The sequence below is a fragment of the Argentina anserina genome, chromosome 2, assembly GCF_933775445.1.
Source record: "Argentina anserina chromosome 2, drPotAnse1.1, whole genome shotgun sequence".
NCBI lineage: Eukaryota > Viridiplantae > Streptophyta > Magnoliopsida > Rosales > Rosaceae > Argentina > Argentina anserina.
In genome coordinates this window covers 22942505-22970344 of record NC_065873.1, presented here as the reverse complement: position 1 = coordinate 22970344, position 27840 = coordinate 22942505, and the positions used below count along the sequence as shown (strand labels likewise).

The following is a 27840-nucleotide window of genomic DNA, read 5'->3' as shown; positions in this document are numbered from 1 at the left end:
TCATGTTCCTATATATAGAAACCTCTAACTAGCAATGAACAAATCATCAAGTTAAGAGTTAATCCACCTTCTTTTATCCAAAATGTGGTCCTTAATGCTACAAATGCTACCCATCAAAGATTTTTCTCTTTCAACATATCTCCTTCTCTCAACCCTAGCGGTTCTCTTCTGGAAGAGTTCCAGATTAGGCAAAAGCCAAGTGCTCAAGTCACCCCCAGGACCATGGAAGCTGCCTATTTTAGGCAACTTGCTACAGTTGGCTGGTCATCCACTGCCACACTATCCATTGAGAGACCTAGCCAAGAAATATGGACCCGTCATGCACCTGAAACTAGGGCAGTCGACTGCTGTTATTATTTCATCCCACAATGCAGCCCTAGAGGTGCTGAAGACGAATGAGATCACTTTTGCTCAAAGGCCACTGGTTTTGCAAGTCGAAACCATCAACTTCGGCCGTGGAAGCATTGCCTTTGCTCCGTATGGAGATTTCTGGAGAGAGATGCGCAAGATTTGTGTTTCCGAATTATTAAGCGTTAAGCATGTGCAGGCATTTCGGTTCATAAGAGAAGAAGAGGTAAAGAACTTTGTTGAATCCATTTCCACATCATCATCAAAATCAGCAGCCATCAATTTCAGCGAGGAAAGCTTGCTCTTAACAAACGGCATTATATCGAGGGCAGCATTTGGAAACAAGTGCAAATATCAAAAGGAGTTCCTAGCAGTGCTCGATGAAGCATTGAAACTCGGTGGAGGGTTCGACATACCTGATTTGTTTCCTTCACTTCGATTTCTCTGTTTCTTTACTGGGACCATAACCGCCATGAGGAAGATGCGAGACAAGATTGGAGTGGCACTTGACAGTATCATCGATGAACATAAGAGGAAAAGATCATTGAAAAATGATAGACCAGAAGGAGCTGATCATGATGGTAAAGAGGAAGAAGATCTAGTCGACATACTTCTAAAACTGCAAGATTCAAATAATGAGCTTGATTTCAAATTGACAACCGGCCAGATCAAAGATGTCGTTATGGTATGTAAATGTAGATATTGTTAGCTAGATATACATGCTACTACATTAGTAACAATCTAGCTTAAATGCATGATAAAATCTCTCTATTAATTCTAAATAGTAAATTAAGATATATGAACAAGTTCCTTATACATGCAGGAAATCTTCGTGGCTGGAAGTGAGACATCAGCTGCAACCCTAGAATGGGCGATGTCAGAGTTGCTGAAGAACCCAAGAGTGATGAAGGCGGCCCAAGCTGAGGTGCGGCAATCAGTACTGCTTACAAGTGAAGATAACACGTTAGACAATGTTCAGCACAAAATGGATTACTTGAAGTCAATTGTAAAAGAAACTCTGCGGTTGCACCCTCCTACACCCTTACTTGCAAGAGAATCAAGGGAAAGATGTGAGATAGATGGATACGAGTTGCCTGCGAAAACGAAAGCAATCATCAACGTATGGGCACTGGCTAGAGATCCGGAACAATGGGGGGATGATGCTGATTCCTTCAAGCCAGAGAGGTTCCTTGATGACTCGATGACTGCCAAAATCGACTTCAGAGGAAGTAACTTTGAGCTCATTCCCTTTGGATCCGGTCGAAGAATATGTCCGGGCATGTCATTTGCAAATGCAGTGATTGAGCTAACTCTTTTCCAATTGCTCTACCACTTTGATTGGGAACTGGCTAATGGGATCAAACCAGATGAACTAGACATGACAGAGAGTTGGGGTGCAACATGTAGAAAAAGGGATGATTTGTACATCATTGCCACCCCTCATTTCGAGACCAAGTCCTAAAATATGGCACATGAGAAAGAGATTTGGGTCACTGAGTGATTGTGTGAGTGATCGTGTGGGTAAGTGACCAGGTGTAGCTTACTTGAGCCTACTATTATATAGTGTATTTCCTTTAAGTTGTATGAATCTCCTTTTTTTTTTTTAGGTGTTGTATCACTTGTACGAGTCTCGGATTTTTTTGAGGTGTTGTATGAGTCTCCTTCAATAAACGTTTTAACAGAATATTGCCAAATACATTTCCAAATTACCAATTATCTAAATATTTTCATCCTGCTCAGGCAAACTAAGCTTACGGGCATACTGCTTACTTTAGGAAGTAAAATTACTCCCTTATGAACCAGAATATATGGAAAAGGAGACAAAGTGGCCTCACTTTCAGAACACAATTGTTATGGACTGAATTAGCTGTAAAAATTAAGGTATGCACATACAGAGGCTACATACTGCTAAGATATTCCTATATTGAACAACACTACAAAGTATGACATGGATCATGAATGAATTACATCTATTTTATCCTTTATCCTTTCCTTTTGATTTCAGTGCAGAAGGCAACGACCACAAGGAATAACCATTAAAAGCCATAATTTATCCTGCTTTCTTTCAACCTAATCCGGAGCTAGTACCTTGGACAGGCCTCAGCATCGGATGATTTAGGGCTGGCCGACCACTCCCTGAGGAATTGAACATGGCATTTGGAGCTGATGAGGAGGATTGTATGGATGCTAAGGGCATCCTCGGTCCCAACCCTAGCATCGATTGCTGTGGCATAAAAGGCATTTGAGAATGGACTGGTTGGCTGTTGCTGTATCCGGATACACTTGGCTGGGAAGCTGAAGATGACATAATTTGTTGCCTATTGGTACCAGTGTTATTATTGGCCATGGAAGGACCTGCACCTGCTAAGTTCATGGGTGGAGCGACTCCCCCAGGTCCAAACCTAGTTGATATCAAACGGGTACGTTCAGCAACCATCCTCTGCCTTGTCTTCTCCACTTGTTCACATTCTTTCATTAGATAAGTTTCCACTTCTGCAAATTGCTTTAACTTCAACTCCAATCTCTTCAACTACATTAAATTTACAATACAAACCAGAGCCCAAGTAAGAATACTCATCCAACTAAATTTGATATGAACTTCAGAAGAGAAACAAATACACCCTGATTACTAAGATATTAGGGGGAACTACAGGGTGAACTAGTGAATGTAACCCAGTCAACGGCATATAAGAGAGAGAGAGAGAGAGAGAGAGAGAGAGAGGTGAGATGTATTGAATCTGTTCAGATAGCTTATACGAATTTTCCACTGACAAGAATGGACACCTAGTCACCTACTAAATACACTGACAAGAATACCCTTATGACCTGTATTAATGATTTTACGCTGATCCAAGGGTCAAACACATGGGGTCGTCTACGGTACAGGGTTGTATACCATACAATAATTTACAACTAATTGAACAAAATTACTACATTGACAACAATTTAACTGAACTAAATTATGACATTGACAACAAAATTATCAGATTCATTTTACACATTTACATATCATTGAACAAAATTACCGTGTTTACAACAATTTATTCAAAAACTGGTAAAATGTTGTAAGTGAAGTAATTACCTATAATTAACTACAATTACCTAAATAATGATTCGTTTTACCACAATGACGAAAAATTTGTTGTCATATTTGTAAATGTAGGTATTATATACAGGTGGGTACCTAAGAAAATTCCCAAACACATAGCACTAAACCATAAACAGGCCAATATTTGTTCTCTAAATCTTTCAAACAATGACGCACATTAAATTACCACTTTTTTTTTCTATAAGCTGAACTCAGGTTCTAAGAGGATCCTTTAGCCTGGTTCAAGCCCTTCTAAGATGTCCAACACCATGTTCAAACTATTAGTAACTAACAAGTAGACATTGATAAGATAAAAGCTATTAATAATTAATGATATTGAAACTTTACTAAAACCATTAATACTGAAACTAGAAAACAACATTTAGCAATGGATTTTTACCTGATGGTTTACGATATTGGCAGATAGCCTCTGAATTTCGCGTTCTTCATGATCAGCAAACAATTTTGCTTTTATTGCAGCAGCAGCAAGGCCAGCTTTGGCAGCAGCTTTAACTTTTTGTGCAGGTATTGGAGTTGCCCCTGCCTCATTTGTACCCCAAGAACCTTGACCTGCTGAGTTCTCTCCTGAAGTTTGATACATGGAATAATTGGAAGTAAGAAAGGGAAAACAGAGAGTGAATATGGAAAGAACATGAAAACTCCAAGGCCTACCCTTTTGCTGAACTGAATTTGCAGTATTTCCCAGAGCGCCACCTTGACCATGCATGCTCTCCAAGTTCATCCTACATCGACGGAAAATAAATATTAGTTCTGCAAACAAAACAAAGTTTGCAATATCAATGAAGCCCGAACAACAATGTTAATGAAATTCTGTTGAGATCTTGAGAGCATTTATTACACTAGCAGTAGAAGAGAACCCCTGTTTACCGGAGATATTAGAAATTGGTTCCCCAGTTAAAATCGGGGAAGTGGGTGGTGGGTAGCAACACGATAGTGCAACAGTGAAACTGTGGATCTCCAATATTCCTCCGACTAGGAAATTATTTTGATAAAATGAACAGAAGAAGGCAAGCACTTAAAAATGAGTTGCACTGCAAAATATTAAACCAAAGGAATTACCTATGTCCTCCAGCTCCTTCGTGCAAGTTACTTCCAGAAGTAGACAAGCCATTGTCCTCAGACAACACTGCCAAGGCAGCATGGGCACAAGATGCAGCAACTCTTGGCCCAACAGAAGAGGCCAGAAAGGCAACCTATAAAGAGTTTCCAAAAGTAAGCTATTTAAAACATAGTGAAGTAAGGAAAACCCGTTATCCCTTTTATTGAGCTCTACAATTATATATCTAAGTGTTTTTCCCTATCCAAATGTATGCTATTATTTAATCAGCTAAAAATATATATACATCATAAGATCATGTTAGGGATCCTCCAGTTGTGAAATCTACTATCACATCCTTTCACCCCACTACATCAGTTTATCTAGTGTTCAATTGCTTTTTTGTCATTTGAGCTTGGAGTCCTAAGATATCCACCCCACAAAACCACTCTCTTGACTCTTGAGCATGTAAGGTAATTATTCTCAAAGTTTAATAACTTCTGGTATACAAATTATGGTCTTAGTCCTTGTCCACCTAGTTCTATTTTGGTGTCCTTGTATTTCTGCAATAGTACTTTTACACGTGCATATGCTATTTAGACAAATACTTTTGAATAAAAGACCATGTGCAAGCTGGGGAATAGTCACCTACCAGGGACATGACTGGATTCCCAGAATTTGCAAAGGGGAACCTGCTTTCAGAATCACCATCTTGTAAGCAGGGTCCTACAAAGTTATAAAAAAAGACGCAGAATGTCAGAAAAAGACCATTATTACTTGAGGGATGTAAACCATAAGCAAGTAAGAACACCTGCTGAATTGCCATTTGAAGTTGGATGAAACCCTCCATGATCATCTCTATGTGACGAATTAGATGGCAAAGGTATCCCTGGAACTTCAATATTTTCCAACAAGCCATCCTCCACGGGCAGGCGTAAAAAATGAAGAATGCATTGCGCTTTTGACTTTGTACCAACATGCTCTGCAATTTCATTCCAGTTCTCATTATAGATTTCCATTGCCTCAAGCAGTAGTAGGGTTTCTTGATCAGTCCAATTTTCTCCATCTAGATCATCATAATCTTTAGTTGAATCCACTCTTATAAAATCAACGCTTGAATGGCCCACAACATATCTTCCCTCGTGGAAGCAATTGGAGCAGAGCAGTACATCAACCTGCAGTACAGAATGATGATCAGTAATACGGATAAACTCCACCAGTTGGACTCAGCTCCAGAATCCATTAGTCTGTAAACAAGCTCATATAAGATCACCTATTATGTATTTAGCATATATAACTCTCAACCAGGGACGGAGCCAGAAACTCAAAATGCTCTGGGCTAAACTAAATGATAAATTTTATTAGTTTTTTTTTTATAAATAAAATTGGTGTTGCTCCTTTTCTTTTTGAAAAAGATAGTTTAATGTATTAATGGTAATTAAAAATTTAGTACTAAAAACTAGAAATTATATCAAATGATACATACATAGCACTCTTTGTACAAGATATGATTAGCCGACTAATTAAACCAAATTAAGACATACGCAAATAGACTTTTCTCTTATAAGTGAAAACGAATTAAAAAAGTTCAAGCAAAAACATATCAATATGTTCACTTTATTACTGATTAACAAGTCAAATTTAATGAAAATATTGTAAGGTTAGAGAGAATTAAAGGGGGAGGGAGAGATGCCAATACTTGTTGGAAAAGATTGGTTGGGCTGTAACTGTAATTGATATAATCAAACCTAATGTTTACATGTACGAATTTTGTTGGCTCAGAATTTCTCTCTGGGCTATAGCCCGGGTGGTGTTCTACTAAGCTCCGTCACTGCTCTCAACCAAACTCAGGTGGACAGGTACAACCTAAGGGGATTCTACACATGCCATATACAAATCTGTGGGTAAGGTATTAACTACTTACTATTGAAATGTAAAGAGTTCACTTGTTACATCCATCAGGCATCAGGAAAGACTAATAAAATGTAAATCCTTGAGTATTAGCCAAACTATATCCTATTATGGAAATAACTAGACCTCTCCTTATAGTATGATACTTTTACTTAAACTAAATTACCACTTTGTTTTATCTTTTTCAACAATCCTATATCATCTAATCTAAAGTTTCAAACAAACAAAAATCATGATAGAAGATTACGTTGGCCATCCCCCAACTTCTAGGGCGCAAATCATGTAGAAGATAGTGACAGACCCATGCCCAAACTTGAAAAACTTGAACTAGCACAGCATTTACTGAATAAGTTGTGCTGGCACATATGTAAATAACATTATAAGTCAAAGATGGTAAAGTGGAAAGTGATAACTGGAAGCAATTGGAATTGAGATGTTTGTGTGAATTACCAAATAATGAAACCTACTTCGAAAATTCAGGATATTAAAAAATGCACTTTGGAACAGCATTGACTGCGCATCCCAACTACACCTCACCGCCTATACAACCGCCGCACGTTTTACAAGACAGGTTCAAACAAAGGTCACTAATAGAAAGAGAAGGTCACCAATTGAAAGCAAAGGTCAAACTGAATCACCACGAAACCATATTACAAGAGTAGGCACATCATAATCCAGAAAACCATTCAGGTACGGTTTTTAGCTACTTCAATCAACAGAAAGTGACTTAAGTATCATAACACTAATCATTATTAGACACCATAAGATGTGAACTTCAATAGGATTTTCAGACAAAAAAGATTCATTCATGTCTAATACAGGCAGGTAATTTTCAATGGAAAGTTGGAAACGTATTGTATTCAAGCAACTTCTTGCACTAGGAGTAAGTGTGGCATCAAGATGAAAGCAACATGCCAATTTTTATTTTATTTTTGAGAAAGTCATGCCAACTAGAACACTCTTGTCTCAATTACAACAAACAAAAAAATAGCTTTTTTTACTAAAATTGGGATTTTAGGCTTTTAGCTGCCTGCAGTTTCATCACATTTTAACTGTAACTGCAAAAGATCTATCCAATTCACAAATAAAGGACTTAGAGAGGTAACATCGCATGAAGAGCAATAAGAGATGTACCTCCTTCTGTGACTGGTAGCAGACGCTGGGAAGAGAACTAGAGCAATAATTGCAATGGTTTTCACATAAACGTTTTCGAATTATGTTGTCCAAATCAGAGGGGTCGTCATCATCGCCATGACAGGACAATGACTTATAAACATCAGATGCCTTAAGCCTACATCTGGGCTTGTCAAATTTGATTAAACTATCAATCGACTTCAACGCAGCTGATGGAACATGAATTTCACCATTTTGCTCCTCCCTTAAGTAGGAATTCCCGTTCCAAGGCTCAGGACTTGGTGTGACAGCAGAGTAATTGATAATTCCCCAGTGATCAAGAAACCGAACTATTCGAGTCAAATCTTCATTATTTAGATGGCTTGATAAATTTGTGCAATCAGGAACTGTAAGCCTCTTCTCTGGGTTTTCCATGTACTTGGCAACAATTTCATTCCTACTTTGCATGTACATCTCAGGAGTAAACTCTGGTGATTTTCCTGAGAAAAAATGTGGCACCACCTGTCTCTCCAGTCGATGCACTGTTCCAGGTGAAAACCAATCTGCCAAGAGAAGAATCCCAAAAACCAAAACCCATACATCAATATACATCTTCATAAAACTGCATAGAAGCATGCAAAGCAATTTGGAAGATAAGCAATCACAAAGCCCAAGGACAGATGGAAAAAAAAATTCAATAAGCTGCACTTCATATGCTGCAACTTTGAAATCATATTAAGTATGTTGCAAATTGTTTTACACACCAGGTTCCATTTATAATCATTCAACTGTTGCAATGTCATTCCAGTCATCCCCAGAAACAAATTACATGTGTGGAGTCAGATCAGCTCAATTATAGCCACCATTACAATTCCACATAAGTGAGTTGTATAGAAGTACCAAGGTAGTTTTTTCAGATAAAGCAATCTAGTTAAAAAGTAATTAAATATGAAATGACAGATAACTTTTCAGCAGCTTTCTTGGGTGTATAATAGGAGATAATCCAAACAATCAGCACCCTCACTCGGATTCCACAAGAGACGATATTACAAAAGTTTGCAGTACAAAAAATGTTGACAGAATTGGAATCCTTCCACTAAATAAACTTCACAAAGCCAACAGCAGTACTTCCACAGGCAAACAAAGATACAATTAATGCAACTCAGAAAATAAACCCCAAGCTCAATCGCAGAGCTCAAGACAAAGCTGCCACTACAAAGTAACCGCAACAGAAATTTCAAATTAACAATCGATAATCAACAGCTAGACACCGAAAATCGCAACGAATTCTATTACTTTGTCAATCAAGTTTAATCATTTTCTAGCTCAGAAATAGTCATAAACACAGTCAATGTGAGCTATTAGAGAGACAAAGTAATTAGCAAGAGTTGTATACCTGCGTGCATTGGAACCACATGAACTCTATTACCATACCGCTTCACAACGCCGCGGCCTTCCATAATCGCCGGCGGCGTGACGACGTAGCTGGAGCTGGCGCCATCCGGACGGTCCTGATCCAGCGACGCGCAATCGGCCGGCACGGCGGACAAGGCCTGAAGCTGGCCGTAGGACACATTCTCCAGCACGAGAGGGCTCACCGGACCCTTGCCGTCGCCGGAGGAGTGAATGTGGTTGGCCCGCTCGACGGCCGCAATCGCGAGGACGGAGGAGTGGGGCCTGTTGACGGTGCGCAGGACGACGGGAGGGAAATCTTGGTGGCGGACGCCGCCGTCGAGGACCTCGGTCTCGTGCGGGGCGGGATCGGAGGCGGCGGGGTCGGAGTCGTCGGCGGGGTCGAGGTTGTTGGTGTCGTCGGCGGCGGCGGGGTCGTCGTCGTCTTCGTCGTCGTTGTCGCGGGGACGGCGGCGGATTTGGGGGTCGCGCTTTCGCTTGCGCCATTTACCGCGCCCGTCTGCGGAAATTCAAACATTATATTTTGGGGTCAAAATTGAAAAATCGAGGAATAGAGCAGGAGGGGTTTTAGGTATAGAGAGAATTATTTACCTGAAGACGGGAAGGAAGGGGAGGCTGGCATTTTTAGGAGGCAGAGAGATTGATTTGGAGATTTGTGTGGGGATGGTTTGATTGGCGCAAAATAGAATCCGAACAGAGTGAGAGAGAAAGAGTAAGAGGGGGGCTCTCTCTGCCTGCTCTGTCTTTCAGCTCGCTCTCTCTGTCATGTTTTTGCTTTGCTTTGCTTTTTGCTCAGCAAATCCCCTTTTTTTTATTTTCTCTTGCTATTTTCCTTCTTTTCTTATTCCTTTTTCTTATGTTTGCATTTGTGTGTATGTATATGTGTATTCTACGTATGTTTATAGTCTCCGCCTCTCCGGCATGCTTGACGGGTGTTGCCGGAGTGATTGCGGGTTTGATGGCTTTTTCTTTATGAGTTATTTATAAAATGAAAAATAACGTATAACGAGAGTGTGAGTTGTTAAAAATTCTTTGAGACTTTAATGTGTAAAAGTATAACGCTCTTTTATTTAAATACTATTGATTAGATGATGAGAAAAAATGTAAAAGGAATTTTTTTAACAAATATATATTAAGCATAAATAACGTCTTTTTGCATTTTGAACTCAAAAATTATGAATTTTCATGTGAAACGTAATTAATTTGGATTGTTTTTCATTCTAATAAATATTTGTTTCTTTTTCATTTGCCTACACAAATTTTTCATATTATATTGTTTCATGTCCGTTAGCTTGTATATGTATGTTTGCACCACATACGTATATACACTTTTTATTGTGAGCTTATAAATATCTATAAGTATGAAACGCAACATGGCGTATGTTTGACGCGTGCTGCTAAAGAGATTGTGACTTGGACACCTTTTCCTTATACCGTTATGCGTTATTTCCAAGATGGCGAGATCTAGAGTGAGTAGTTGGGAATTCGTTCAAATTGATTTTGGCATAGGTAAATCAAAGTTAAGATTGTAGCGTATGGTGATTGCTTCTTAGTTCTTACTGTACAATTGAAAGAGAGTAATTTAAAATTTCATGAGTGAGAGAAAAAAAATGAAGGAATTGATTGTATGGATTTGCTTCAATGCCCATTATGTAAGTGATATTTCAGTATTCTTATAGAAATTTTTGCGAATTCAATTCACTCATATATGAATTTCAATAATTTCAATTAAATTTTAAAATATGTTTCTTTTTTTATTTGTCTTCATTTCTCACATGGCTTGGCATCACTGGATCCACTTGTTGACTATTCAAGCAGAAATCGATATTATTGATAGGATACCATGTACATGGTATTCATTCGGACATATATTCATATATTGCGATAATTAGGGTTACGTTTTTTGAATCGGGCATTTTAACTTTAAGCATAGAATCCACCACCACTGCAAATTCAATATAGTTATTTGAAACCTTTTTTTTAATGACGAAAGCCATATATTAGAACCGGGTAAAGTATAATACAACATGAACACATTCCTCTCTCGCAAACTACGACATAATTAAAATGTGTAGAATAATCAAAACTCTAACTACTAGAGCTTTAATCACTCCTATGTTGAATCTCTGAGTATAGTCACATAAATCGTCTCCAAAAAACTAAAGGAGCTAGTCACACAAAAGAGTGTAATATGTAGGAATACAACATGAACATGGAACATTCTTGTGGGCCATTGAAGAACTATGTTAAAATACTAAGGAAAGATACTCTCAATGTTGCAAAACCTTGTAATGAAGCACCACACGTAACACAAAAACAAGAGAAAACATCAAGTGATAACCTCCTGGGTCCCATATCCGAACCAAACAGTGGATGGGCCTTAAAGTCAAAGCCAAACCCCCAAACAGGCCCACATCAGCCCAACCTTGAAATGTAGCACCAGATCTACTATGGGCACCCCACGCAAGGGAACTAGTAACCAAGGTCGGTAACCACCAACAAAAGCCGTCGTCGTCAATATCTTCCTTGGTCAAGAGTTTGTTAACCAAAGGCCTAGACGTCAATGAACAACCATGGCTCTCCACCGATTTCCTCCAACACCGAGGGCTCGACGATGGCCCGGATCCCAAATTTGGACTCAGACCCTCCAATCTGAATCACAACCAAGTTGAAACACAACCCAACCACCTAAGGAGACGCAACCACTCCCGACAACATCTCCGACTATGCAATATCAGTCCCGATCCACACCACGATCCTCGAGCCCAGAGCAGCCGTCGTTGTCCTTCACACCTCCATTAGAGATGCAACATCCCCCCATCGCCTTGAGCTCGCAACCACACATCGAAGCCCGATGGAATCCACCGATCTTAGGATCTCATGGGTCGAAAAATCAATGTCGGCAACAAAGAAGGCATTCCCAAGCGGGGACCTTGCTCGGATTTAGGAGCACAAGCCCCTACGCTACCACTTTGATTCCAAACCCTAGGTTGCGACTTGGGAACATGCTCCACAATGAGCGGAGCATCTTGATATTTTTTATCAATGTTGGAGAGATAGTTATTTGAAACCTGAATGAATGCAAAAAAAAATTATTAGAAAAATAAAATGCAACTACTTTTTTTTAAGGAGGAATGAATGCAATTACTTAATCCTAATTTACTACTTATCATTTGGTGATAAACTGTTCTTAAGCTCTACTCATAAGGTCTACTTTCTTCTACGTCTTTTCCTTTTCTTCTTTTCTACCTCGCGATCTTTTTTCCCTTCTCTCACTGCTCTCATATTTCAACCCGATATTCCTCCGCCAAAGTTTTTGGTCTCTAGAAACTTCATCTTTCTGGGATACTTACTTGGTAAATTCCTTATTCTTTTTGGGCCTCATTCTTTCCCTTCTTTGATTTCCTTGATTGTGTTTTCCCTGTACCTCGCTTCGTTCGCTTAAATAAGTCCCAAAAAGTCTAATTCACTTACAATCGCGGCCTAAATCGAACTTAGCGAAGTTATATTCCAATATACAGAGACCCAAAATGAAGGTATAAACATAGAATAGGAAGAGGAGGGAGTTCAGCCTGCAAGAGAAGAGGAGAAGAGGACACAGTTCGGTCGGCAAAGAATTGCCGGTTTTGGTTGTGTTGCGTTCCTTCTTCTTTGCCAATTTATAAAGGTAACTGGGTTTAGATCACAAAACTCTGGGTTTGGTCTTTTTGCTTTGATTTATATCTGATTTTGAGGCCAATTTGAACTGCATATGTGTTGGGGTAGGTTTCTATGATTAACCTATTTGCTTTTTGGTTAAGATATCTTAAAGAATCATAGCCATATGCGGTTATATCCTCCAATGTTTGGATTTTTTTTCAAGTTTGTAAAGTTACAAACAAATTTGATTAACATATGTTCTCTATTTACCAATGAATTTGTGACAACTTGGTTTTGTTATGGAGCAATATTTTTATGTTTATATTTGTTTGTGATATGAAAGAGAAATTATTTTGTTTGTTTTATTTCTAGGTTGAAAATATGAGATTGATAATTCATAAATTGGGAAATTTGCTCTTGCACATATCATAATTCACCAATCTCCCACATGTATTAAGGAGTGAAGAAGAACATAGTTGATAAGAAATAAGAGGTAGTTAAGTGGAAAGTGGAGAAGAATGAACATAAGCACTCCTTTAGTCTCTAACCTTTTGATTTGGTGTTGAACACAATTTTTGGACCTTTACAATTAGTTATTTCATGTCTAATTTTTTTTATCAACTATTTCATGTCTATTTGGGGCCAGAGATTAGTTTGGATCTCATATAATTAGTTGAGATTGTATTTTCTTCCTTAATGTTAGATCTTATCATTTGGAAATGATTTAGCTTTTCTGAATGTTTATAGTGGAATATTCATTTTGAGTGTGGTTAATAACAATCTTAATTCATTTTTAGACTATTCAACTTTACAGTAAATATTCTACTATTATTGAATGTTTTGAAAAACAATATATGCTGCTACTGTTGAGAGTGCAAGAACAAATGTTAAATGTTCGGCGTGCCTTTTGAGAAATGCAGTACCACTTTTAATATACCATCAAACAAGGTTTCTTATCTAACATTCTCGTTGTCTAAGCATGAAACAAGAGGTATCTTCTTTCACAGTCTCGGTGCTTATTTATGGAGCAGCCTGCTAATGCCAACTATTAGCTTCATGTTCAGTAATTAATATCATTCACTCATCATCAAACTTTTCATCCAAATTTTGGGTGTGAGTGCAAAGCCGCAGCAAAGCGCATTAACTAGTAAAAATAAAAATCTTAACCTGTGCGGCTGTGCCCCTATTCTTTATTTGAAGTATCTGAAATTTTATTGGCCCATTGATGTAGCCCACAGGCTGTGCACACCTCACTCTCTTCCTCCTCCTCTTTTCCCCTCTTTCTGGGATTGGAGGTAATTGCAATTTACAGTCCTCAAGTTCCAACTCCAATTTATTTCATGCTCCAACTCAAACTGGGACATCTCTCAATCATGTCTAAGAAGAGACAAATCCCAATCCAATCACCCCCACCAACCCCTCCAACCCCACAATCCTTAACCTCCAAAAGACCCAAAACCCTCCTCAAATCCCCCAACTGGGTCCCCCTCAACCTCACCCAGTCTGAGCTCTCCCTCCCCCTCACCTTCCCCACCGGCCAAACTTTCCGGTGGAGACAAACCGGCCCTCTTCAGTACACCGGCGTCATTGGCTCCCACCTCATCTCCCTTCAGCACCTCCAAAACGGCGACGTTTCCTACTGCCTCCACCACTCCTCCTCAACTCCCAAATCCAATGCCGAGTCGGCTCTCCTCGATTTTCTCAACATGGGTATCTCCCTCGCCGGAATTTGGGAGGTCTTTTCGGCTTCCGATTCGCGGTTTGCTGAGCTGGCTACACACTTGGCCGGTGCAAGAGTGCTCCGACAAGACCCACTTGAGTGTTTGGTTCAGTTTCTGTGTTCCTCAAACAACAACATTGCTAGAATCACCAAAATGGTGGACTTTGTGTCTTCGTTGGGGACCCACTTGGGTTCTGTCGCAGGTTTTGAGTTCCATCAGTTTCCATCATTGGATCGGTTGTCAATGGTCTCGGAACAAGAGCTCAGAGAAGCCGGTTTCGGTTACAGGTCAGTTGCTCTTGCTCTATGTAACTGCATTGTGTTGAAAAGTTTCTGTCTTTGGTTGTAAAGATTGAGCCTTGGTTTTGTTGGATGGGTGTGTGATTGGCAGGGCCAAGTACTTGACTGGTACTGTGAAGGCGCTGCGGGCGAAACCTGGGGGAGGTGAAGAGTGGCTCTTGAATCTTCGGAAACTTGGACTTGAAGAAGTGATTGAGGCTCTTACCACATTGCCTGGAGTTGGTCCGAAGGTGGCGGCATGTATTGCTCTTTTTTCGCTGGATCAACATGATGCCATTCCTGTTGATACGCATGTGTGGAAGGTAATGCTTTTAAGATTGAAATTGTAAAACTATTATGATATGATATGCTGCAGTTGGATTTTGTTAGGGTGATGGTGTCTAATAGAAAGTAGGCCATATAGATTGTAGCAGTGTGTTTTAGTTTTGGGGTTCTCTTACTGATGTTTGTGTTTGAGAAAAATGTGTTTGTGTGAATGATTGTTTCTTGTTTTGGGGATTGAGTCAGATTGCTACAAGATACCTCATACCTGAGCTAGCAGGAGCTCGTCTGACACCAAAGCTCTGCAGCCGTGTGGCGGAGGCTTTTGTAAGTAAATATGGGAAATATGCTGGATGGGCTCAAACTCTGCTGTTTGTTGCTGAATTGCCTTCACAAAAAGCTCTACTGCCGCCCCATTTCTCAAATGCCAAAGAGAGTAAATCTACCAAGGGAAAGGGCCGCTAAGATCAGGCTGTAGCAGATGCTTCAAATAGTGAATAACAGACCTAATATCGTATACACATGATACTACAATCTGGAGCCACACTTGGTTTAGTAGAATTGCTTGTTCAGCAAATGGCATCTCAGTTGCACGGCCTATAATATGAAGCCCCAATTTTGAAGCTCAGTATTCACGGGGCTTTCTCCAGAATTATCAGCTCCTCGCATATCAGGATTCTTAAAGATGACTGAAAGTAGTATCTGGACTGCTGGTTGGAAATGAGTCGCAAATTATTGCCTTTGCTCTTACGTTTGTATCACAACCACTGAACCAATATCTCCATTGCAGTAGCCATATTCTTGTGGGAATCACTCAGGAATTGGAAAACCTCATTGTACCCTCACCCAAGATTATTAGTATCAACATATTTTTGAATCTAGGTACGTTCGTGTATATACTTGCGCAGCTGTAATGTGGCCATTCTCAGACATAGATTGAATTGGCTCAGGTTACAGGATCTATCTAACCATCCCGATCGTTGATCCCATGATACATGATTTATTAAGTTCTCATTGCTCGCAAAATTCTCTAGTATTATCAGCTTTTTCTTAGATATTTCGATACTATTATTGTCAATCCATCAGCTTTTTCTGATCTTTTTCTTGAGTAATGAGCAGTATAGCTTTGGGAATTAGATTCTGACAAGGATGGTTACGACTTTTCCCTTGTGAATATGGTCATTTTTCATTAGTTTGAAAAAACATGGTTAAAATTTAACTTCATCAACATAAAAGGGTCATTTGTCAAAATTCCTCTTGTTTTTTTTTTTTTTTTATTACTTGTAGGAATTATCAAACGTTACAGGTAACTAAATCAAGTTTCCATGAAACAATATAAGCTTAATTCTAGCTTGCACAACTCCCCTCAAGAGCAAGCAATTTGAGAGGAGAGTGTTTTAAAAGGAAACGAATTGGCCGATGCATAGGTGAAACTGAAGTTGCTATTCCCATAGATAGGTCGGCCACCATTGACGAGACACTCAGTACCAGATTTGCTCAAGATGGAAGGATCAATCTGTTCCACAGTTTGAAAGCCATCACAACTTAGTTTAACACTTAGTTGAGTACATATGCAGTTGTTGGTGATCGTTAGGCTCCATTCCGGCTTATTTTGAACCAACTTTCCCGTTGCTGACTGTGAAATACTCAAATTATTCTCACTGCAAGGTTGACAATTGCCTGCATAACAAATAATAAGAACCAAATGCAAAATAAGTACCAAGATACAAGCAACATACGAATATGAAATCAGAAGAATGGGAACAAATTACATAGAGGTAAAAGTTTACCTCCCAAAATAAGACTACAAAAGATGGCAATACAGATGAACTTCATGACAGCTGCCATTAGAATAGATATCAGATGATGCTTTTTTCTTGCCTCGATGTTTGATGAAATAGAGGTATCAACCACACGGAATTTATAAGAGGTTGTGATGTAACAATAAACTGAATAAAGAAATATAATCAATGCATAATATTTGATATAATGACAATGCATTAAATCAAAATAGTAAATGGATTTGCATTCCATCTTCATGAAAGAAATTAATTTACAATGAATCAATGGTACAATATCATTAGTTTTTTACAGCATTCTTTCCATGTAAAAGTCGATATCTTTTTATGAGAATAGGAGAAAGATGAATGAATAGAAACAGTCTATTTTTCATTTCCAAAAAAAAAGAAAAAGAAACAGTCTATTTTTGGTTACTCCTATTTCTAGGTAAAACCCATTTATAGAAAAGAAAGAAAACCAAGATATGGCATATATGATATATCATGTCTGCATCTGTTGTCTCATATATTTGAAGCTGCATAAGTAGGTCCCAAACCCAGCCTACTAGCAATGCGTGATATCAAAAGCTTTCAAAATGCACAGTAGTTGGAATACCTATCTTATAATCTTTACAGTAGTATCTAAAAACATGCATCAAAAGATCAAAACCAAGATGATCAACAAAAGAAAAGTGATGATTGAGCTAGTCTCTTCATCCTGACATCGTCCTGGTGAATCTATATTTGTCTATTTTACTTTGTTGATGTGGCTAGAATATTATTGACGCTTGTTATTGTATCTCATTCAAGATTTTCCACATGAATCATTTGAATCAACTATGTTAGCGCAAATTTGATATCTGACCTTGTCAGGCATACCACTCCAATCACTCATCCAAAATTTATTGTAATTAAATTATAATTTGAAGATTCATGATAGCTCAATGCTAGTCTACAGTGGTCACTGAACTAGCTAGATAATCACTTTCTGAGTTCCTCTATGATGAGGTGATCCAAAATTACACTAGTATCATGCACATTGTGCATCAACCAACAAAGTCTTGCTGGTTCTTGGGCATGGATCACCAAACCTCTCACTTGATACAGAGATTGAGCATCTCCTCTTACCCAGACAAGCCTGAAAATATATAAAATCAGTATCAGAACACATAACTTCAAAATATTAACACTGCATTTGGTAAATGCACAACTGCTCACCTTCTGTACAACTGCTGTAGAATCCTCAGAATGGCAGCTTCCGGTGGCATAGCTTTTACAATCACCAGAAGGATTGCCATAGCTTGCATATAAGATTTTGGAAATGTATCTATTTGGAGGACACCTGAGCTTCGCGGTTGCCTTTCTGCCGGGGTACTTTGTAGTGTTAACACTTAGGTTCTCAGACCTCTGATACATCCATGAGCTCACCGGGTGTAAATGTGTTTCAGATACACGTGAACAAACTTTTGCTACTGAAACTTTGTCCAGAGATATCTTAACCGGATCTGCTCCAGTTTCTTCTTCAATTAGAACTAACAAGTTGCCAGTAGGCTTCAGGAAAGATCGAGGTACATGGTACCTGAAATTCAAAGGGTATGGATAAACGGTTAACAGTCTAAATAACAATGTAGCATACCAAACTTGTCCCAAAATATAAACTACATAGTCTACATACCAAGTTTGTGAAGGAGTCCCTTTCGGGGTGTGGAAGGAAACCCAGTATCGACCAATGCTTCGACCATTGATCCAAACTTCACCTTTTCCCATGGAACCAAGATTTAATGCAACAGGGTCATTTCCTGCTGGTGCATCAAATAAAGTCTGGAAATTGATCATTAATTGAAGAGGTTATATACGGTGGAGGCCACAGACAATAGAGAAGAGCTATTTATTTTGATTAGCTAGTTACAATTGAATGAAAACATTGCATTTCCATCATTCCATGGACACTCCTCCTTACCTTATACCATGTCATTGGTTGTTTTGCATTTCCTAAATTATGCCATTGAACTTTGCTTGTATCTGTTTGGATCTGTAAGTGCTCTCCAAACAAACCGACCTTCAAAAAATAAAAATGCAAATTTAATAAGAGACTGTTGAACCTAATCAGTTGAGCTTAATAAGAATGATGAAGAAAATACATTCACTTAAGAAAATCACCTGATATCCCCATGCATATGTGCCGAAATCTTTATCATCAATCTTCACACTATGTAATCCATAATCCCTACGCTCTAGATAAGCTCCAGAGTCCTTCACATAAGTTTCAATTCGAATTCAGTTTGCATGCAGATTTTGACGATCAAAAACCAGTAAATAAATCTGATTTTAAGATATATTTGTTATTTTTCTTTTAAGATAGAACAATACCGGCAGTCCAACCATAGCACTTAGTAGGGAGACATGGTTTATCCCCTTATTCAGAGAAACCGTACTCTCCAAGATAAAACTCGAATTCCTGTGCGCTCCATGTCCAGATCCTATACGATAGAGCAAAGCATCTCTGAATAAGAAGGTGAAGGATTGGTGGTAAACTAATCCTTCAGATACTGAGATGTAAACCTTACCTACAAGTACTCCATTTACAAATGAATGCAAGACATGTCCTCGTGTTTGAACATTTAATGTGGATTCTGGATTAGGAGAGTCATGCTGAAAGCTGTATTTACAAAAAGTTGTAAGGATATTTGTAAATGACATGGTGTATTCACATTCGTCCTACTTGATCCTCATTCTAGATATCTAATTGATCTTACCTGAAAGTATACCACAGATAATCAGAAAGATCATTTGTAGTTCTCATTTGGTCTGCTATTATGTTTTCTCTTAGAGAGGTATTGTCATAAGTGGGAATGACTTCATTGTACTCTTGCCAATTCTGAGGTGAATCAAACTTTTGAGTTGGTGTCCATGATCTTGTAGCATGTTGTGCGCTTACCTGTTGCACAAGCCATATGAATAATTTTAAGTTAGTATCAGCTTGCATATGAATTAGCATGAATACTGGTGAGGAGTACTTGTTTACCTTTCCAGTGTTAAAAGATACTCTTTTACAGTCTGGTAAGATACTGATTGACTTTCGGGACAACTGATAAGGAGAGTTCTGAAATTGGACAGTGGCATCAGTAGAACCATTGTTCACCAGGAAAGCAGCACACTCTCCAGATTTAGCCTTGTAGACATAGGCCTAGTTTACAAAAAACAAAAGAAAATGAAGTTGGTCAGTTTGCTTCAAGGAAAATAATTACGTAGACACGTACTAACATGCTTAGAAATTCTCATGATTGCTCTTACATTTTGAGATTGACCCAAATTGACAACGGTTTGTTCACCAGCGAGCAGAGGACTAATGGACAACTTCACTGCAGCATGCAATTCCTTCAGATGACTCCATTTTGGTTCATTTGGTATGCCTACAGAATTCATCAGGTAGACAGTGTAAACTTTCATACGAAAAAACTATGTCAGTATGTGTCAACTGCCAATGAAAAAGAATTAACGAAAAATCTTACCATACTCATCAAGAGGAGCTTCATTATAGTAACTAGTAGTCACAAACTCAGAAGTTGTTCTTCCGAAATTGGTTCCTCCATGATACTACAGCAGAACATAATGCAAGTCAAACATCATGTTATATCCTGGATTCATTGGAATTTTATTTTAGTAAACATACCATGTAGTAGTTTACATAGCTTCCTTTATTCTTTGCAATAAAGAGTGCAACATGGTAGGCGATATCTTCAGCGCTTCTGAGGTATGGTTCTTCACCATATACCTGGTATCTTGAAAATAAAATTACAGAAACCAAATGTAGGGATCAGCTGAGTACAAGGTATTGGCTTAAACATCTCATTTTAAAAAGTTTAGAAAATGAAAAATCTAGATAGTTTTCAGAATTCAGATCATAAAGACTAAAAGACCTACTGGCTTGTCCAGTCCTCTGTCCAAATTGCTGGCTTGTTAGGGGCATTTGGGCCAGCAAAGGTTTCTCCACACCTCATCCCATTACATGCATTGATCTGCAGAATCAGAACAAACCAAAATTTATAAACGTCCAAATTGAGACCGCAATATAACATCTTCTTTAGACTATCTTTTTTTTTTTGGGTCCAAACATCTTAGACTATCTAACAAATATCAACTAGACAATTACTAACCACAGCTCCTGGAGCATCGTCTTGCTTGCACATAACCCAGGGCACACCAGTTTGAAGGCTCTCAGCCATGTTAGCAGCCCAAAGAACATAAGGAGGTCCCTTTTCATGAAAGGCCGGTTCTACATTTTTGTACTCGTTCTCAATCTGTACACGTATTAGAAATGAGAAGAGAGGCCCAACATCTGGAAAACATTTATGCAGAAGTTACAAGCATTCAAGTTTCTGATAGACTTAAACCTGTGACAATATAATCGGTCCGCCTTGTGAAGCATACAGTTCATTTGATTTCATCATGTCTACTATTTTTGCTGTAAACCTCTGCATTTCAGCCTGTCATGATTAACAAAATGGTAACTCTGTTAGCTACTGAAGTAAACTTCTAGTCCATACATTTACATTGTTGAATTGCAGTACTGTGTGGATATATAACAAAGATATACCTTGTACGGTTCATTATCAGACCGGAAGACAATGTCCGGAATGTTCCTTAACCAAACAGGAAAACCACTGCAACAACAACTCCATTACATTAACAATGTCATGCCAAATATGTGTAACCAATGCTTGAGATTAACATTAATCTGACAAAAAAAGTTTTAGAACATTAATTAAGCTTGGTAGAAATCGGGACTAAGTTTACCCGTAAGTCCATTCACTCTCAATGAAGGGTCCAATCCTGAGGCACACATATAGGCCTTGTCTGTGCACTTCCTTTATAAAGGCAACTATGTCGCGTCTTCCGTCGAAAACAAACTGCCAAAAACAAAGATATGTTACTCAGAAGTAGGCTAATTTTGTGCATTATTGCTCTCGCCAATTATCATATGATTAGATAAACTGAGAAAAGAGGGAGTGGAATAAAACTCTGAGATTCTGACCTGTCCTTTTTGGGGTTCATGAAGGTTCCAAAACACGTATGTTTGTATCACATCTATTCCCCCTTCTTTGGCTTTCGCTATCAGAGATGGCCACATCTGAAATTACATTAATAAGTTACATCCATAAACAAAAAATAACGTTGTCACCCCATTGCTTTTTCTCTAATTACATAGTAATAAAGATATGGTGTTTGGAGTAAAATAGCAAATAAAATGTATGCATATCACTATAGTTCAGCTTGTTACTTGTCTTGCCTTATCATCTTATCTTCTCGCACAAGGCAAGGGTTTGTTAACCAAACCAACGAAACAAGAAAAAAAGGGAAAAGGTGGCATTTTAAAACATGGTCGAGTTGCTTGATCTATTTCGTGAAGAACTGGATTTGCATGATTGGGTACGCAGCACATCTCATGCTTCTTTAAGTTGTTACAAAACTAACAGCAAAGATGTCATAATACAAAGAAAAAATAATAATTCGAACACATTTTGACAAATATGATAAATGCGTTATAAAATATCCATTTATTATTTTTCAGATCCATTTCACAAAATTAGCCATACCAATGCAAATTGCCACATTTCCTGGCCGGTATGGCTGGACCTCATGACATACCAATCGCTCATTGTACAAGTTATCTACGATGCACTATTGTCTAATATAGTTATAGAGTAGATAATCTTCTTTATCAGCCTTATATATACAACGTAATATTAGTTCGATTTATGAAATTAAGCATATCCCCCAGTTTGGGCCTAAAATTTCCACAAATTAATTAATCATGCAGTGGTAGCTTTCCACGTGTAAAATGATCTCAACGTTGATTCTTTACCTTACCTAACTTGCTAATTAGGACAGATACAATCAAGTGAAACAACTACGAGGAAAAATTAATCTTCCTATCCAGAGATAAAATTAATCATGTCAATTAATGAACCCTTCGTGTCCAGTCAAACAGAGTAAATCCCAAGAAAACGAAACGTAAACAAACGTGGAATCATTAAAAGCAGTAGGAATTACAAACCAATGATCATGATGAAGACGAAGAAGAAGAAGTGCATATATGTAACCTGAGGAGTGCTTCTGGGGTAATGAATGGAGCCGGAGAAGAGAATCATATGCTGACCGTCGATTATCAGAGACCGGCCGTCGTACGTGACGTTGTTGTTTCCGCCGGCGAGAGAGGTCGCCGGGGTCAAAAACAACAATGCAAAACCACAAAGAACAAACCACACCATCTTCATGAGTTACGAGACACTTGTTCACCAAGTTCTGTCCCCAAATGAAGTGTCGAACTATGAGGACGGGTTATTGTTGTGAGAAAAGCTCTGTTTGATTTGTGAATATATCACACTTCAAATGATAATAGAGAAGATGATAGAGAAGATAATAGAAAACTGGGTTGGTCTGTGAATTCAGACGCTTCAACTCTTTAACAGCTCCATAACGCTTTTGAACTCCAACTGCGTACAGCTCCGGTTTTCACTTATATATACGAAGTGGTTCACTGCAGGTTTCTGTCTGAGTCCATAAGCATATATATATATATATATATATATAGAAATTATCAGCTGCGGACGTCCACACGTCTGTACGGTGCGGATTCGGCAATTCCGGCTACCGACAACGCGTAACGACGACGCCGACTAGCACAACCGCACTCTCCTCTTTCCGGCGTTTCGCCGGTGGTCAGAATTGCCAAATCCGCACCGTAAGGACAGTGCGGACGTCCGCAGTCGAGAAGCCTTATATATATATATATATATATATATATATATATATATATATATACGGAGCTTTTCAGGTGTGGAGGTCCGTACCTTAAGCTAAGGTACGAATTTTAATTTTTATCAACTTTTCAATCGAGTTTTCACATCTCCACCGTCCAATATCTAGGTTATAATTTATAGATCATCTCCACAAAATTTCAGCCGATTTCATGATCGTTAAGGTATCAAACTAATCAAAACCAATGGATGAATTGAATTTGCCGAACTTGAACCGTTCATATTTTGAGTAGAAAATCGAAGTTATGAGTACCTTAACGGTGATGAAATCTGGTGAAATTTTGTGGAGATGATCTATACATTATAGCCTAGATATTGGACGATGGAGATGTGAAAACTCGATCGAAAAGTTGGTCAAAAATGAAAATCCGTACCTTAAGCTAAGATAAGGACCTCCTTACCTGAAAAACTCGTATGTATATATATATATATATATATATATATATATATATTTCATGTTTAAGAATCTGATAGTCCGGCCAGGAAATATGGTAATGATAATATCCCCTAAATTAAGCAATTAATATCGTTAAATTAATTCAATGGATCCAATTTATAGGACGTTGTCCTATCTTTGCACTTAGACGTGATTTTGTTTCCGGAAATATGGATTTTTTGCATTAGGGAATTAATGCGTTAGATCATTTCTAAAACAAAATTGGCCGACATTTGGGACTTATCGCTGCAAGTATACTCCTATCAAGTTTTATACAATGCGAGAAACAACCTTCATATATATGCCTTGCCGTGAACTTTTTGATATCGATAAATTAACGTGTCGAATAAGAGTAGTATATACAAAGTGATGACTATATGATTTTGTACATTAAGGCACGTAAATAAGAGTTATTGTGTGTGACCTACAATTACTAGTTGCTTTCCTTTTACCTACATCTTATAATGCCATGCCAATTACTTAGTTTTGGTCACGGAATTATTGCTCTTAGCTCAACGGCAGATTCTTCTTAACCAGAGATGACTGGAATTGCTGCTTGTTTAATATGTCAGCAAGCAATTGAATTGTGTTTTGATTTGTATACGGATGTGCAAAATCAACCAGCTTATGCACACACTAGCAGACCTACATAGTGTCTAATGGGTGTTGCTGCCCACACATATGTTTTACCTTCAGGTTTTCTAGTATACAAGCAGCCTATTTCAACCTCTCTCTTTTTCTTCAAAATCTATTATTTTGGCCTTAGTTATGGTAGTTACTTGGTTCATATAAGTAATATGCCCCCACTCCTCGTACAAAATCCTGGGTTCGCCACTGCTAATGCATGTTCTGTTATTTATCGATCTACATAGATTTTACTAAAATAAAAAACCATAATATCAATCGGCGGCTCAGTTTTCTTGCTGAATGATGTCTTTGTTGGTTAATTAGACATTGATCTTGATTGAAATTTGAATACAAGTGAAGCTAGCGTGATGATCTATTCAGATTTCATCTCCAAGCAGTAGCATGCATGCATTAACAAAGAAGCAAGTCCTGTAGATACAAATAAATAAATAAATAAAACTGTAGAATAGATACAAACCAAGAAGGAAATATAGCACAAGATCTAATAATTACAGATGAAATCCACAAAAGTTAAGGAGATGGATGATAGAAGTCATACAACCGTATAATCAGTAACAGCTACTGAATTGGCATCATATATAATCAAGAAGAAAGAATATGTTGGAGCCTAGGGGGTCCAAATACGCCTAGCCCCGGACTGGATACGACGCTAGGCAGACTGAATATGGGGCTAGACGGACTAGATACGGGACTGTGGCCCAGCCCAAACAAGCTGGAGTAGCCAAGAAGAAATAAAGCTGAAACTTGTTTATTAGAAACATTAGTTTCTTTCTACCTGAGCAAAAACCATTCCCAATTTCTCACAAAACCCTCTGAGACTGAAACCCAATTTCCCGGCAGTCTGTCTCCGATGTCGGTAAGTCCGAGCGTGTATTACACCCTCTCCGACGCCCTTAGAGCTTCACAGAATCGCAGCAAGATTTGATTTTTTCAATTTTGTTTTGACAGATCTTCGAATACAATGGAGGTGCTATAATCGCAATGGTCGGGAAGGACTGCGTCGCCATCGCCTCCGATCGCCGTTTCGGCGTTCAGCTCCAGACAGTCGCCACCGACTTCCAGAAGATTTACAGAGTCGACGACAGGCTGTTTCTCGGCCTCTCCGGCCTCGCTACCGATGCCCAGACACTGTAAGTGTTTCTTGTCTTAGCATTATTAGGGTTTTGAAAGTTTTGATTTTGATTTTGGTTTAATTGTTTGGGTTGATTTTTGGTGAAGGCAACAGAGGCTTGTGTTTAAGCACAATCTGTACAAGCTGAGGGAAGAGAGGCCTATGAAGCCTGAGACCTTTGCTAGCCTTGTTTCTGCTATTTTGTATGAGAAAAGGTTTGTAATTTGGTTCTGTTTGTTGGGTATTAGCGATTTGATTCGTATTGTTTGCTTTAGGGGTTAGTGAGGGAAAATTAGGGTTTTTGAATTTATAAATGTTAATGTTACATAATGCCATCATCCCAGTTGTGAACTCGCTTTTGTGATACAGATTTGGTCCGTACTTCATTCAGCCTGTGATTGCTGGATTGGGAGATGGAAACAAGCCATTCATCTGTACTATGGATTCAATCGGAGCCAAGTAAGTTTTTTTGGTTCTTTTGTTTTGAGTTTCTCATTGTGTTAGAACTGCCTAGATGCTAGGACTTCAATTGTTCCGGATAGGGTATAGATGCATCTTTTCTCCTCATTTGAGTGTAGATGCATACATGCGTTAACTTGCCTCCGATAGTGATGTCAATCGTGCTATGTATATTCAGGGAGCTGGCAAAGGATTTTGTTGTTGCTGGCACTGCATCAGAGTCCCTATATGGTGCTTGTGAGGCAATGTTCAAGCCTGACATGGTTTGTTTCTCTACTCAGTTTATCAATATTAGTTATAGAACTGCTTGTATTTTTTTTCTTATATTTCTCCGAGGTCTTAGTTCTTGATTCCTTAGACCATCGTATTTTTCAAAACTAGTAATTGTCAATAACTTGGCTACTCTGTAATGGCATAGACCAATTGTAATATATGATGAATTAACTGCAATGATTGCCATGAATGGAAATTCTAGAAGTGGTACAGAATGAAAACATTAAAATCAAAAGAAATAACCTAAAGATAAAATCTGATGTTATGCCTTTATATTTCCATCTTGTGAAGGCATTGAAATGCTGGATAATAGAAACAAGTTTTTGGAGAGAAATAAGAATAATTGCTCTGAGGATTCAATAGGCTTTTTCTTTCTTTATCAGTGTTACTCTAATTTGTTGGAATATCATGAAGTGAATTACAGTTGAGTGATGATAAAAAATGGCAAGATGAATTCTGATCTATGGTATTTGTCCATTGTCATTCAGGAACCAGAGGAATTGTTTGAAACTGTATCTCAAGCACTTCTGTCATCAGTGGATCGAGACTGTTTGAGTGGATGGGGTGGCCATATCTATGTTGTGTAAGCTTCTTCTTGCTCCATACTTTTTCTCATTAAGCAATTGATATACGAATTGTATCAAATTAATGGGCTTGTTTCAGTTTAGTACACTGTTAGGAAAACAAAATGTTAATACCTTTAGTGATATGTGAGAAGCAGGGTCTGGTTTTGAATTCTTAGGCCTCATTGCAATGTCTGCTGTGACAGGGCTGTAAATTTGCATATAAAAGAGATGGGACTAATACCATAACATGCTTTTAATTGGTGATGGAATTGAGCATTAGTTCAGGCTTCTTATCTCTTTTTTATACCAGTGATCAATTTCTAGAATTGACCGTCTTTTTACTCCATCTGAAATGATATCTTCTTCACCTTCTAGACTTCTAGTGGATTTCATCTTCATCTTTAAATCTCCTTGTACGTGAGAGTTTTTGCTGTTGTCTAATATGTATACTAACTTTTGCAGGACACCAACCGAGGTGAAGGAGAGGATCTTGAAGGGACGGATGGATTAATGCTGCATGGATGTATTGAATCCTTTCCTTTTCATGTTTGTCTTTAACTTCGAGGAGTAGCTCTGAGCTCGTGGTGATTCAAAGCTCTGTTATGTGTTGACAAAACTATGTAATGTGATCAAATTAGATTTTTGCTGGAGGAATTGTAGGGAAGATATTCAGATGTGCTTTAAAAGTTAAAACAGTCGGTATGATCTAAATTGTTTCTTAATGAGAATGCACTTGTCCACATAAATCACACATATATTTGCTTCTCTGATACATGGTCACATGTGGTCCTTATTCTCGACACTGGCATCTACTCTCGTTCCTCAACTCTTTTGCGCATTTCTCATTTATTGTTCTTGTTTCCGTAAGGAATATGTACTCCCTTCTAATCCAGAGAAA

At 38.4% G+C, this 27840-nt stretch overlaps 5 protein-coding genes across 5 annotated transcripts; 3 read left to right on the top strand and 2 right to left on the bottom strand.

The window, feature by feature from the left end:
* The first annotated feature begins 95 nt into the window (after nucleotides 1-95).
* Nucleotides 96-1891, top strand: LOC126782315 (desmethyl-deoxy-podophyllotoxin synthase-like). Its single transcript, XM_050507534.1, has 2 exons — nucleotides 96-1033; nucleotides 1172-1891. Exons 1-2 carry the CDS (start codon nucleotides 104-106, stop codon nucleotides 1808-1810), a joined length of 1569 nt encoding a protein of 522 aa, XP_050363491.1. The 5' UTR covers nucleotides 96-103; the 3' UTR covers nucleotides 1811-1891.
* A 227-nt stretch (nucleotides 1892-2118) lies between these two features.
* LOC126782311 (SWI/SNF complex subunit SWI3C) lies at nucleotides 2119-9707 on the bottom strand. Its single transcript, XM_050507529.1, has 9 exons — nucleotides 9522-9707; nucleotides 8914-9429; nucleotides 7539-8080; nucleotides 5305-5668; nucleotides 5146-5219; nucleotides 4517-4650; nucleotides 4109-4179; nucleotides 3837-4021; nucleotides 2119-2878 (listed from the first exon to the last, which is right to left on the bottom strand). The coding sequence occupies exons 1-9, from the start codon at nucleotides 9550-9552 to the stop codon at nucleotides 2414-2416; spliced, it is 2382 nt and encodes a 793-aa protein (XP_050363486.1). The 5' UTR covers nucleotides 9553-9707; the 3' UTR covers nucleotides 2119-2413.
* A 4115-nt stretch (nucleotides 9708-13822) lies between these two features.
* Nucleotides 13823-15867, top strand: LOC126782324 (N-glycosylase/DNA lyase OGG1). The gene is made up of 3 exons (XM_050507541.1): nucleotides 13823-14577; nucleotides 14681-14891; nucleotides 15097-15867. The coding sequence occupies exons 1-3, from the start codon at nucleotides 13910-13912 to the stop codon at nucleotides 15313-15315; spliced, it is 1098 nt and encodes a 365-aa protein (XP_050363498.1). The 5' UTR covers nucleotides 13823-13909; the 3' UTR covers nucleotides 15316-15867.
* Nucleotides 15868-17634: 1767 nt separating this feature from the next.
* LOC126782333 (beta-galactosidase 16) lies at nucleotides 17635-22906 on the bottom strand. The gene is made up of 18 exons (XM_050507553.1): nucleotides 22733-22906; nucleotides 21664-21759; nucleotides 21426-21538; nucleotides 21226-21292; nucleotides 21023-21115; nucleotides 20786-20929; nucleotides 20553-20647; nucleotides 20302-20410; nucleotides 20141-20225; nucleotides 19923-20041; nucleotides 19385-19815; nucleotides 19196-19287; nucleotides 18999-19108; nucleotides 18789-18881; nucleotides 18589-18687; nucleotides 18304-18449; nucleotides 17847-18207; nucleotides 17635-17766 (listed from the first exon to the last, which is right to left on the bottom strand). Exons 1-18 carry the CDS (start codon nucleotides 22904-22906, stop codon nucleotides 17659-17661), a joined length of 2535 nt encoding a protein of 844 aa, XP_050363510.1. The 3' UTR covers nucleotides 17635-17658.
* A 2323-nt stretch (nucleotides 22907-25229) lies between these two features.
* On the top strand, nucleotides 25230-27697 carry LOC126782327 (proteasome subunit beta type-3-A). The gene is made up of 7 exons (XM_050507547.1): nucleotides 25230-25389; nucleotides 25482-25663; nucleotides 25752-25859; nucleotides 26014-26103; nucleotides 26282-26366; nucleotides 26865-26959; nucleotides 27405-27697. Exons 1-7 carry the CDS (start codon nucleotides 25384-25386, stop codon nucleotides 27451-27453), a joined length of 615 nt encoding a protein of 204 aa, XP_050363504.1. The 5' UTR covers nucleotides 25230-25383; the 3' UTR covers nucleotides 27454-27697.
* The last annotated feature ends 143 nt before the right edge of the window (nucleotides 27698-27840 follow it).

Excerpts from the sequence above, each read along its gene's own strand:
- LOC126782315 (XM_050507534.1), top strand. The coding sequence starts at position 104 with ATGCTACCCATCAAAGATTTTTCTCTTTCAACATATCTCCTTCTCTCA. Across the intron at positions 1,034-1,171 it reads AGATCAAAGATGTCGTTATG|GAAATCTTCGTGGCTGGAAG; the intron begins GTATGTAAATGT and ends TTATACATGCAG.
- LOC126782311 (XM_050507529.1), bottom strand. The coding sequence starts at position 9,552 with ATGCCAGCCTCCCCTTCCTTCCCGTCTTCAG. Across the intron at positions 8,081-8,913 it reads TGTGGTTCCAATGCACGCAG|ATTGGTTTTCACCTGGAACA; the intron begins GTATACAACTCT and ends TTCTCTTGGCAG. Across the intron at positions 5,220-5,304 it reads TTCAAATGGCAATTCAGCAG|GACCCTGCTTACAAGATGGT; the intron begins GTGTTCTTACTT and ends ATAACTTTGTAG.
- LOC126782324 (XM_050507541.1), top strand. The coding sequence starts at position 13,910 with ATGCTCCAACTCAAACTGGGACATCTCTCAATCATGTCTAAGAAGAGA. Across the intron at positions 14,578-14,680 it reads GAAGCCGGTTTCGGTTACAG|GGCCAAGTACTTGACTGGTA; the intron begins GTCAGTTGCTCT and ends TGTGATTGGCAG. Across the intron at positions 14,892-15,096 it reads TTGATACGCATGTGTGGAAG|ATTGCTACAAGATACCTCAT; the intron begins GTAATGCTTTTA and ends GGATTGAGTCAG.
- LOC126782333 (XM_050507553.1), bottom strand. The coding sequence starts at position 22,906 with ATGAAGATGGTGTGGTTTGTTCTTTGTGGTTTTGCATTGTTGTTTTTG. Across the intron at positions 20,648-20,785 it reads ACGATGCTCCAGGAGCTGTG|ATCAATGCATGTAATGGGAT; the intron begins GTTAGTAATTGT and ends CTGATTCTGCAG. Across the intron at positions 19,288-19,384 it reads TATCTGTGGTATACTTTCAG|CTTTCAGCATGACTCTCCTA; the intron begins GTAAGATCAATT and ends TTGTAAATACAG.
- LOC126782327 (XM_050507547.1), top strand. Across the intron at positions 25,664-25,751 it reads GCTACCGATGCCCAGACACT|GCAACAGAGGCTTGTGTTTA; the intron begins GTAAGTGTTTCT and ends TTTTTGGTGAAG. Across the intron at positions 26,960-27,404 it reads GGTGGCCATATCTATGTTGT|GACACCAACCGAGGTGAAGG; the intron begins GTAAGCTTCTTC and ends TAACTTTTGCAG.